The sequence below is a fragment of the Humulus lupulus genome, chromosome 1 (genome assembly GCF_963169125.1).
Source record: "Humulus lupulus chromosome 1, drHumLupu1.1, whole genome shotgun sequence".
Taxonomy (NCBI): Eukaryota; Viridiplantae; Streptophyta; class Magnoliopsida; order Rosales; family Cannabaceae; genus Humulus; species Humulus lupulus.
In genome coordinates, this window is record NC_084793.1 from 229,839,043 (window position 1) to 229,850,894 (window position 11,852).

General features: G+C 34.5%; 2 protein-coding genes across 5 annotated transcripts; one reads left to right on the forward strand and one right to left on the reverse strand.

The window, feature by feature from the left end:
- The first annotated feature begins 328 nt into the window (after nt 1–328).
- LOC133804078 (probable inactive receptor kinase At5g10020) lies at nt 329–5,740 on the forward strand. Its single transcript, XM_062242228.1, has 3 exons — nt 329–1,501; nt 1,999–3,663; nt 4,954–5,740. Exons 1-3 carry the CDS (start codon nt 577–579, stop codon nt 5,529–5,531), a joined length of 3,168 nt encoding a protein of 1,055 aa, XP_062098212.1. The 5' UTR covers nt 329–576; the 3' UTR covers nt 5,532–5,740.
- A 2,751-nt stretch (nt 5,741–8,491) lies between these two features.
- On the reverse strand, nt 8,492–11,533 carry LOC133804083 (zinc finger BED domain-containing protein RICESLEEPER 1-like). Of its 4 annotated transcripts, XR_009878310.1 has the most exons (4): nt 11,288–11,533; nt 9,448–10,468; nt 8,892–9,208; nt 8,492–8,791 (listed from the first exon to the last, which is right to left on the reverse strand). XR_009878310.1 is itself a non-coding variant. In XM_062242249.1 (3 exons), exon 2 carries the CDS (start codon nt 9,819–9,821, stop codon nt 8,997–8,999), a length of 825 nt encoding a protein of 274 aa, XP_062098233.1. In that variant the 5' UTR covers nt 9,822–10,468; nt 11,288–11,531; the 3' UTR covers nt 8,492–8,789; nt 8,892–8,996. The 4 variants fall into 4 exon arrangements, 3 of the variants coding, with proteins under 3 accessions (XP_062098233.1, XP_062098222.1, XP_062098229.1); XM_062242249.1 differs by having other exon boundaries at nt 8,492–8,789; nt 8,892–10,468; nt 11,288–11,531; XM_062242238.1 differs by having other exon boundaries at nt 8,892–10,353; nt 11,288–11,530.
- Between the last annotated feature and the right edge of the window lie 319 nt (nt 11,534–11,852).

The following is an 11,852-nucleotide window of genomic DNA, read 5'->3' on the forward strand; positions in this document are numbered from 1 at the left end:
CCAGACAGTGTTAGAAATGCATAAAACTCATTAATCAATTCGATTCCAACCCAAAATATTGGTCATAAATGGGAAATTCCTTTTTTTGTTTTTCGTTTTTAAATTTGAAAAAAAAAGAAAAGGAAAAAACGTTGACATACGTACTTCACCGGCTTTGTCTGTCTGTTTGTCTGTCCAGTCCCTCCCTAACAAAGAAGTTAACGACGTTAGACGACGTTAAACGCCGTTAACTCGCATGTGAGTGGGGTCCATCGCACTCCCTCTCTCTCATCCGTAGGGAGAGAAAGAGAAGGGTTTTGTCCTTTACAGACTGTAGTTACTCAGCTTCACCAACCAACACTGTCCACCTGACAGAACCGCCATTTTTAACGGATTTTCTCTCTCTTTCTGGTTTTTGTTCATTCTATGACCCCAAAAAAACCCTAACTCGCATTTTCTCTCTAAATCTAGGGTTTCGAGAACGATTCTTCTGCTTCTTCGTCGCGCGGTAGTTGAGTTGGGTGAGTGAGACTGACTCGGGGTACTACGGCGTGCTTATCTTTTCAATGAATCATTAGGGTTTTCCCGCGACACCCAATGAATTTCTTTCCCGCTCTCTACTCTTACTTTCTCTCTCTACTGTTGGTCTCGGTCTCTTGCGTCTCCGACTCTGAGCTCCGATCCCTGCTCGAGTTCAAGAAAGGGGTACGTATCGACCCGCTTCGGAAGGTTCATGACTCATGGAACTACCCCTCGCTCGAGAGCTTTACCGATTGCCCTCCCTGGACCGGCGTTTCCTGCGACGAGAACGGCAATGTCACCAGCGTGGTCCTCGAAGGGCTTGGCCTCGGTGGTGAGTTGAAGTTTCACACTCTGATTGGGCTTGGGAAACTTAAGAATCTTAGTCTCGCTGGAAATAGATTCACAGGTCGGGTTGAACCAACTTTGGGCACAATGACTTCGTTGCAGCATTTGGATCTATCCGGGAATGAGTTCTACGGTCCGATCCCGGAGCGGATCAGTGGGTTGTGGGATTTGAAGCATCTTAATCTCTCGGCAAACAAATTCAAAGGCGGCTTTCCTCGTGGATTTAGGAATCTTCAGCAGTTGAAAGTGTTGGATTTGCATTCGAACCAGTTATGGGGGAGCATTGGTGACTTAGTACAAGAACTGCGCAATTTAGAGTACGTTGATTTGAGTGTGAACGAGTTTTTCGGGTCGATTTCTCTTCCTGTGGAAAATGTTTCGAGCTTGGCGAACACTGTTCATCATTTGAACTTGAGTCACAATAAGTTGAGTGGTGGCTTCTTTAAGGGTGATGCAATAACGTTGTTTCGAAATTTGGAAGTTCTGGACTTGGGGTATAATCAGATCAATGGAGAGCTTGCTCCATTTGGGTCTTTGCCAAGTTTGCGGGTCTTGCGTCTTGGGAACAATCAGTTGTTTGGATCGATTCCAGAGGAGTTGTTTGAGACTTCTATTCCGATTGTAGAACTGGATCTCAGTAACAATGGATTCACAGGTTAAGAATTGACCTTCTATTATTAAATGCAGCAGTTGCTAACTTTTGAAAATAATTGCCTTTTCAAACCTTCAAATTTAGGTTTGTTTTAAGATTTTTCAATGCTAATATTATATGATTTTTTTTTGCTGCACCTGAATCGTTTGATGTGGAAGATTGAGAAACTTGACGGTCTCCTCCCTCGATCTTAAGTTTTATTTATTTATAGTCCTTATTTTCAAGAGATCACATTACTGTAAAGGTGTATATTTTGCAAATTTCTCCAACATTTTCGTATATATTTCGGAAAAAAAATGTAAATTTTATGTACTTTTAATCAGTCCATGTTGAAATGTGTTGGGATTTAATGTATTTTTCCCCTGCAATTGGTCTTGTAGGATCTGTATGATTATTTTACCGGAAACATAAACTCCCTTGTAATTATTTTTTAACCTTTAAAACATAGCTATGGCTGCTGTTTATCAAATGTATGATGTTTTTTGCTCGTATATCTACAGGTTCTCTTGTCGGAATTAATTCTACAAGCTTGCAATATTTGAATCTTTCATCCAACGGTTTGTCTGGGACATTGCCCTCAACTCTAAAAACTTGTCTGGTGATCGATTTGAGCAAAAATATGATATCCGGTGATGTTTCCACTATGCAGAACTGGGAAGCTCATTTAGAGTTTCTTGATATGAGTTCAAACGAGTTATCAGGAAGCTTTCCAAAATTATCTTCACAGTTTCAGAGTTTAACTACAATTAACCTTAGAAATAATTCAATGGGAGGTACTTTGCCTTCCATCTTGGAGGCCTGTCCTAGCCTGTCGACAGTTGACCTTAGTTCAAATGAACTTAGCGGGCCTATTCCTGGTACTTTCTTCAGTTCAAGGACTTTGACAACTCTCAATCTTTCAGGAAATCATCTTACAGGACCAATTTCTCTTGGAGGAGATCATTTGAGTGAATTATTATATCTACCTTCTAGTCCAGTGATAGAACACCTCGACCTCTCCCGTAATTCTTTGTCAGGTGTCCTGTCTTCACACGTCGGTAATATGATCAATCTCAAATTGCTGAATCTTGCAAATAATGGCTTTTCAGGAAAGTTACCAAACGAGTTGGACAGACTTAGTAAGTTGGAGTACCTTGATCTATCTCACAACAAATTTGATGGTGAAATCCCTGATAACCTTCCATCCAGCTTAAGTTTTTTTAATGTATCAAGCAATGATCTAAGGGGTCCTCTTCCTGCAAATTTGAGAAGCTTTCCTATCTCTTCGTTTCGTCCAGGAAATGACTTGCTTATCTTACCTAAGGGTATGTCAACATCAAATTCGGTTCCAGATCGTGTTAGTAAAACGAAAGATCGTCCTTCAAAAAGTAGTAATATTAAAGTAGCAATCATACTTGCATCTGTTGGAGCTGCCTTTATGATAGTTTTTGTTTTACTAGCTTATCATCGTTCACAGCTTAAAGATTTCCATAGGAGAAGTGGACTCGGAGGTCAAAATACAGGGAGGGACATCAAGATAGGAAAATTCACAAGGCCTTCGTTTTTGAAGTTCACCTCCAACGTTCAGGCCCCACCATCTTCATTGAGTTTTTCAAATGATCACTTGTTAACTTCAAAATCAGGGTCAATATCTGCGCAGAGAGAGATGGCAACTGAAGTTGGTGATCATGTTTTACCTCGGGAAGTAGCAACGACTTCGGCTTCTATGGATCTCCTTGATAATTATCCTGCAACTTCGGGAAGGAAATCCTCCCCAGGTTCTCCATTGTCCTCCTCTCCTCGTTTCATAGAAGCACGTGAACAACCTGTGATGTTGGACGTGTATTCACCAGATAGATTAGCTGGTGAATTGTTCTTTCTGGATGCTTCAATGGCATTTACTGCCGAGGAACTATCTCGAGCTCCAGCTGAAGTTCTTGGTAGAAGCAGCCATGGAACTTTGTACAAAGCTACTTTAGACAGTGGACATATGTTGACTGTCAAATGGTTACGGGTAGGCTTGGTCAAGCACAAGAAAGAGTTTGCTAGAGAAGTGAAAAGGATTGGCTCGATAAGGCATCCTAGCATTGTTCCATTGAGGGCATACTACTGGGGACCAAGAGAACAAGAGAGGCTTCTTTTAGCAGATTATATCCATGGTGACAGTTTGGCCCTGCATCTTTATGGTAAGACTTCTTTAAAATTGATCGCTCTGTTTCTTTTTTATTGTATCTTTTTAAATTTTCACACGAACTTCCAAGTGAGCCATCTATGTTATGGTGTATACATTCAACATGTTAAGGTTTGATTGTTCTACTTTTACATATTCTTCTCTTTTTCACCCTTTCCGCTTTTTGTTTTGCTACTCTTGTTTTCTTATGCTCAGTATATTGTTTTGGCGTTAGATGGAATTTAGGCCTCGCACCTTTAGGTCAAATAATTGTCGGGCAACTGTTTTGCCAAGCTTTCTGGCATTACAATCAAGAATTGTGGTTATGGGTGTGCTTTGCTGCACTTAGATAAATAAAATTAAATGCCTAAGTTCATCCATTAGCCAACTTGTCATCTATCAAGGATTCGCATAAAATTTGTTGGAAATTTATTTGGTGATTGTTTGTTTGAGCTTTAATGAAGCATTTTGAAGAATATGACTATCATTACAACTGAGACAGAAGAAATGAGATATAGAATTAATCTTCTGCATTATGACCCTTTATTGTTATTTCTAATACTAGTTCTATAAGAACAATTTTGTTGGGTGTTAGGTTGGGCTATCCTCAATCTCACCAGAATTTACTCTCATTTTATCAAAAGCTTTTGAGATCATGATTGCCTTATTTGTATCTGTGACATAATTGAAGGTTAGAACTGAACAGAGTAAACATGACAGGGGAGTCGAACCAGAATGTATTGTTTAGAACTGAGTTATCAAGTGACAAACTATTTGCATACTTGAATACATTACGAGACTAATCACCAGATAGAAAAGAAATGCATATAAGTTTTAGGCTAGCCGAAAAAGTGCCAATGGAATTTGTGTTTGGAAACCTTCTATATTTGTACCTAGGATTGTGTGTGCAGGTTGATATCTTTCTTACTTTCAAGTTTCGGCACAAATCAAAGAAATGACACATATGGGAACTTGGCTTCTGAAGAAATATAAACACAGGCATCATTTATATGGTTGGGATTTGGGAATAGGCTACCTGGGATAGGATTTATAGCTAGTTTGTTTTCCTGATGATTGTTTGAGCAAAATGTCTATATGATTGTGAGTAACAAGCATCGTCATAGTTTGTTTTCCTGAGGAGTGTTTGAGCCAATGTCTGTGCTGGTCGAGTATCAAGCATTGTCTTAGTCCTTGGCTGAATTGAAAGTTTAAGATTGGATTTTTCAGTAATATACAATAGTCCGTAATACTGATTCATGTGCAATGACTTTTAAATTAAAATTTCATTCATATACATCTTATGCAGAGACCACACCTCGGAGGTACTCTCCATTGATGTTCAACCAAAGACTAAAAGTTGCGGTGGATGTTGCTCGGTGTCTCTTATTCCTTCATGACAGAGGTCTGCCCCATGGAAATCTAAAGCCAACAAACATACTCCTAGCTGGTCCTGAATATGAGGCTCGGCTTACCGATTACAGTCTTCACCGCCTAATGACACCAGCTGGTATTGCAGAACAGATACTAAACATGGGGGCCTTGGGCTATCGAGCCCCAGAACTATCCTCAGCAGCCAAACCAATCCCCTCATTCAAGACTGATGTTTATGCATTTGGAGTGATCTTGATGGAATTGCTAACCAGAAGAAGTGCGGGTGATATTATTTCGGGTCAATCGGGTGCGGTTGATCTTACGGATTGGGTTAGGCTGTGTGATCAGGAAGGACGAGGAAGGGACTGCATTGATAGAGACATTGCTAGTGGGGAAGAACCCTCCAAAGCAATGGATGATTTACTTGCAATATCACTTAGGTGTATTCTCCCTGTAAATGAGAGGCCTAACATCAGACATGTTTTCGATGATTTATGTTCTATATCCGTTTGAAATTTTTTGTACGTGAGTCTTGGAATTAGTTTTTTTTTTCCTTGACCCATGTTTTCTTATTTTTTTCTCCTCCTCCCTCCATTCCTTCTGATTTCTGGCTAATGATCACATTTTTTTCCCTTGAAAATTTCTTTGTAAAGAGACGACTCATTATTTGACTGGTTTGAGTTTGGTCTTAAATGCAAAAGATTGCCATTCTTTTTTATAAATATATATTTTCTTAAAAAGAAGAAAATTTACACCCTATATTAGCAGGAAGGCTGATACGCATTGCAAAGTTCAGCTTAATTAAACTACTTTGAAGTAATGTAAAATTCGAATAGCCTAGCAGTTTGATTATTATTATTATTCTTACGTGATATATATTTTGTAATTATATAATTGTGTTATCTAATTTTAACCTTTTTGATTTCATTTACAAAAGGCTTTCAATATAAATATGTATATATATTCTGAATAGCTCCCCACGAAAACAGACTCCCGGAGTCGAAGAAGAGAGCCCAGTTGGCCAATATGATGTGAAAAGGAAATGTTCATTAAAAACAAAATCCTGTTGAAGAATTACTAAAACATAAACATGCCTTCGAATAGTAAATATGCAATATTTACCACAAAAAATTAATATATTATATATTTAGCATAATTTTTAACATCATACTCCAATGCATAATTATAAAAACTATTGTAAAATTTAATATTTCATTAATACTAATTTGATATTTATTGAAAATATAAAAAAAATAATCATTTTCTTTATATTTTATTATTAATAGTATAAAATAATAAGCTGAAAAGTATAACATTTAATGCAAATATATAAAAATAATTCTAAGATAATAAAAATGACATAAAAGTAAATAAAAAGTGTAGCATTTATAGTGATGCAAAATATGCATCATGCTATATTGTATGTCAAATTTACCCAAACTTTTAGTATGAGCCAAATTTGATACAACTTTTGACACACCATTAGAGCAAGTTTTTTGTAAATGAACTATATTTTAGCAATGCATCACTAATTTGACGCTCCATTAGAGATACTCCAATGAAGTGCCAAATTAGTGATATATTATTAAAATATAACTCACTTTACAAAAAAAGTTATTCCAATGGTGTGCAAAAAACTTTGCCAAATTTGACACATGCTAAAAATTGTACCAAATTTGACACATAATATATAGCATGATGCATATTTTGCATCACCATAAATGCTACACTTTTATATTTACTTTTATGCTATTTTTATTATTAATTTTAATAATCAACAATAAATGTTAGACTTTTTATCTTATTATTTTATTATTATCTTTAATCAACAATAAAATATAAAAGAAAATTATTACTTTTTGTATATTTTCAATCAATATAAAATGAGCATTAATGAAAGAATGATTTTTGCATCAACTTTTACAATTGTGCATTAGAGCATAATGCTAAAAATTATGTCAAATATACCACATTTATTTTTTGTGCCAAATATAACACAATATTTATATCTCTCATTAGAGATGGTCTAATACGATATGATGTAAAAATGAAATGTTCATTAAAAACAAAATCATCTTGAAAATTTACTAAAACATGAACATTTAACATCTCAGCATGTACGAGCGCACAATAACATGAATAATGAACAATATATATTTTTTCTTCATATTTATGGGTTTTTCAAGGTTGTTTCACAAAAATATGGACATTTAATTTTTCTACTATTTTTATGGTTTTTTGATTTGGAAGTTCATATTTATGGGATTTTCTTTCCCATAAATTTGAAAACATCTATAATTATGCCACATATTTTATCATAGTTATATTTTCTTTGATTTTGATTTTGAGTTGAAGGACATGTGACTTAATAAGAAGATTTCTCCAAAAAAAAGTTTGACAAAGAGAGAGGAGATATAAGACGTCAACGAGAAGAGAAGTTGAAGAGATAAAAACTAAATTAGTAAAGTAAAAATGTATTTGTGATTTTAAATTGTAACATTAAATTATGAAAAATAAACATTAAACAATATAAAAACAATAAAATAGATTAAGTTCCATTTTTTAAAATATTAAGTCAATATTGTATAATGAAACTAATATAAAAATAATCACATGAAAAATACTTAAATGACTAAAATAATCTCCTAATTTAAATAAATTTAATTAAAAATAAAACTATAGCATAAAACAATTTTTATACAAAAATATGAGAAACTAAATTATAAAATTAATTTTTTTTAAAAAAAAAGCCATAAAATAAATTCTTTTGAATAAAAACCATATTTTTATAAACTTGTTAAAAAAACTCATAAAAGATGTAATTTCATCTTTAACGGCAGGAATAATTAATTGTTAAAATAAAAAATCAGCAACAAAGTATCTATACAATAGTTTCACATATTCAAGCTCATCAAATAGTATGCATTTGAGTTTCAAGTATACCAAAAAACACTCAAATGAGTGAGAATGAACTTACCTCCCCCATTACTACTTTCTTCTTGTATAATTGTCATCTTCTTCAGCCTGAAAACAACAACAAGTGTTAGAAGAAGATAATGGTAGGGCTGATCATTGGGCGGGTTGGTCGGATTACAAGGCATTTTTACCCGTCCAATGTTATAATCGGGTTAGGAAAAGTGAACTCGTAACCTGCCTAAATAAGAAAAAAAATCATTTTAACCCGTCCAATAGTTTGGGCGGGTTGGTCGGGTCAACTCGCCCAAACTGAAGTGTGAAGGAATTTTTTTTTCTTTTTTCAGATTACATTTTTGTAGTTTTTTTCCTTTCAATACTAGTAATAATAGTGTGAAATTTATCTTTTTAAGCTTAGAACAATATTTTGAGTTTATAGTAAAAAAATAAAACAAAACTTAATTAATTTATATATTTATTTGAAATTTTTTCTTGTAATATATTAATAATTGCATCAACATTAAAAGTATTAAACAAGTAACAAATATATATCCTTAAAATTAAAAGGAAAATTAATATAGTCTAAAGCCCAATTATAAACCAAAGTCCAAATACAATTAAATCAACCACCGTAAAACATTACATACCTAGTCCAAAATTCAAATACAAAATAGTCTAACCATGAAACATCACAAATCATACAACCACGTTAAAACTTTAAAGTTCAAATACAAATATAAAAAGATAATACCAATCCAAGTAACCAACAATCATCTCATGATTCCTCCATCAAAGGGCCCATAAAGTACTAGGAGTAGCAGTAGTAGTCTCAATTCCTGTGTTTGTAATACACGATTCCTCTAATATAAAAATAAAATTAAAACACATTAGAAACTAATATTTATTAAATTTAGTTAAGAATAAGAACTAAGAAAAACGACAAGTATAACATTAACATACCTGACTCAACTTGCTCGGATATCTCCAAACATTCGATTTCGTCCATGTATTGTCTCAACACAATACGAGCATCATATTCACAAGTCAACCAATTCTTTGAGCAAATTAAAGCCTCGAACATTTTTGGAGACAAAGAGCTTCTAAATGGATCAGAATCTGTCCTCTAGCTGAAAAAGCTGATTCAGAAGCAACTGTAGACATTTGAACAGCCAGAACATCTCTTGCAATATGAAAGACAATAGGATACTTGTTTCCATTCCTTTGCCACCAATCTAGAACGTCAAAATTCGTATCCTCAACTAACTTTTCCTTTCGATCTGCATAATAATCATCCAAATCATTGCTGGTTACTTCACTCAAAATAAACCTTCGCTTAATAAGAAATGATGAGCTACTAGAACTTTCACTTGTATTGGAAGTGACACTTTCACTTGCTTGTTGATCATTAGAGGAACTAGGTGGCACAACAATGTCCTTATAAAATGCATACAAGGTAGTCATCATATTCTCAACTTTCTTTATCATTTTTTCAGCTTGAATGGGATCATAGAGATACCTGAAACCGTTATGAACAACATCCAATTTGAATCTTGGATCCAAAATAGAGGCAATATATTGCAACAAGTTAATCTTCCCAACATTGCCCCAATACTTGTCAAACTTCAACTGCATGCTCCCCGCCATTTTACTCATCAACTCATCTGTACTACTCTTTATATCATTCAGCTCAACTTGAACTTCAAGAATCTCTTGGAAGAAAAGATTTGATGTGACATACAATGACCCACTGAGCTTCAAAGTAAGTTCATAAAATGCCTTGAGAAACTTAACAAATACTTCTGCATTAGTCCAATCAGTATTTTCTGGTGGGCCATCCACTTTTTCTCCATTTACTCTTTCTTCTTCAAAAATACTTTGTGTAATTTGCATCCCCTTCCAAATACCTAAAAGCTTTCTTAAACTTCAATGCAACCTGTAGCATCATGTAGGTGGAGTTCCACCTTGTCACCACATCTAAACATAATAAAGCTTTCGATTCAACATTTACATCTTTACATGCTTCTTTGAACCTCTTCAACCTAGCCGGTGAAGATCTCACATACCTAACTGCATTCCTTATGCTAGAAATGGCATAACTCATTTCTTTTAAACCATCACTAACAACCAAGTTCAAAATATGTGCACAACACCGCATATGAAACATCTCTCCACCCAAAACTAAAGCATTTTTCTTTTCAGACAAATATTCCTTGACTTTTCTCAAAGCTATATCATTTGAAGAGGCATTGTCAACAGTGATGGAGAAAAGTTGAGTAATCCCCTAATGATTGAGGCAACTAATCATTTCTTTTGCAACCATGTCACCTTTATGGCTAGGAACCTGAATGAAACTAATAATCCTTTTTTGCATCTTCCAATTGTCATCAATCCAATGAGCAGTCAGGCACATGTAACTAATATTCTGTATGGAAGTCCAACAATCAATAGTTAAAGACAACCTACGATTGACAAATTAATTTCTCAATTTTTTCTTTTCCTCCAAAAACAACTGGTAGATATCACGAGCAATTGTAAATCTTGAAGGAAAGTCAATATTTGGAAAAAAATGAGTAACAAGCAAGCAAAACCAAAATTTTATATAAATTTCTACTAGCATATATACTTATAAGAATATAAATATTGAACTAGCATGCTTACCGGTACACATCACAAATCAAACCTTGATTATATCCAAAGCATATTCCCACTATTTTTTTAATATAAACAATGGAAGGTACACTACATATGCTAATAACCCAAAGAGACTATCTCAAGTGAAGCAATCTAAACTAACAATTTAATTTCCCATGTATGTTCCCACATTGTGCATTCTTTTATAGAGTATGGCTATATACATATGTAATGTAAGAAGAAACATTGAACTAACCAGCAACCTTACGTACGGGTACCCATTTTTCTCAATGCTCATCCAAAGATTGTATCCAAAACAAATAAATCGCTAACAGTAAGAATGATTCATGGAAATCTATATATTCACCAAGAGAAGACACATTCAAAAACTTACAGCAAGACTTACAGGTACACATAAAAAATAAGAACTTGATCAAGTTTTTTGCCACATAAAAGAATTAGAAAATGCAAGATACTTGCTGCAGTGAAACACCTAAAAATCAAGACATTTGCAGTAGTGAAATACACAGAAAAATTAAGACAATTGCAACAGTAAAATACCCAAAACTTAATCAATTTTTCTGCCATAAAAAAATCAGAGAATGCAAGGCATTTGAACCATAAAAAAATTAAGAAACTTGCAGTAGTGAAACACCAAAAATTAATCAAGCTTTCTACCACAAAAACTCAGAGAATGCAATAATGGATTGGAAGAGATATGGTACCTGTTTGTTGTTGCCAAAGTCGACGTCGCGTTGCTGTCGAAGACGGAGTCCTGTACTTTTGCTACTGGAGACGAGAGAGAAGAGCGTGGAGAAAGGCGTTGAACAAAAGAGAAGGAAGGTCGGAGGGAGAGACAAAATGAATTGCCTGCCTAGCCTAGTACTTTGCAACATTGAGACTTGAGAACTTGAGAGAAAGTCGAGAGAGGAGAGAGCAGCGGCGACACCAATAAAGAAACAGAAAAAGGAGGTAGAGGCAAACTAACTTAGTAATCGTATAGGGTTTTATTTTTTTTAAAAAAATATAAATTTAATTATGTATATAATATATTAATATATATAAATGTATTAAAAAATAGTAAGCTCTTAATTGGACGGGTTGATAATTATGTTCAACCCGCCCAATGTAACAATTGGGCGATTTAAATTTTTGTCGGTTTATTCGGGTTGCGTTTTTTGGCGGTTTTTTCGGGTTGGTTTGGGCGGATTATTCGGGTTGTAAAAATTTCTGCGCAACCCTAGATAATGGAGTGATAATCTATTTTGGGGCACTACTCCTCAATCAAAA

What these genes read in the sequence shown, in the direction of transcription:
- LOC133804078 (XM_062242228.1), top strand. Translation starts at nt 577, where the DNA reads ATGAATTTCTTTCCCGCTCTCTACTCTTACTTTCTCTCTCTACTGTTG. An exon ending in CAGTAACAATGGATTCACAG is followed by an intron (nt 1,502 to 1,998) that starts GTTAAGAATTGA and finishes GTATATCTACAG; the next exon opens with GTTCTCTTGTCGGAATTAAT. An exon ending in TTTGGCCCTGCATCTTTATG is followed by an intron (nt 3,664 to 4,953) that starts GTAAGACTTCTT and finishes CATCTTATGCAG; the next exon opens with AGACCACACCTCGGAGGTAC.
- LOC133804083 (XM_062242249.1), bottom strand. Translation starts at nt 9,821, where the DNA reads ATGCAAATTACACAAAGTATTTTTGAAGAAGAAAGAGTAAATGGAGAA.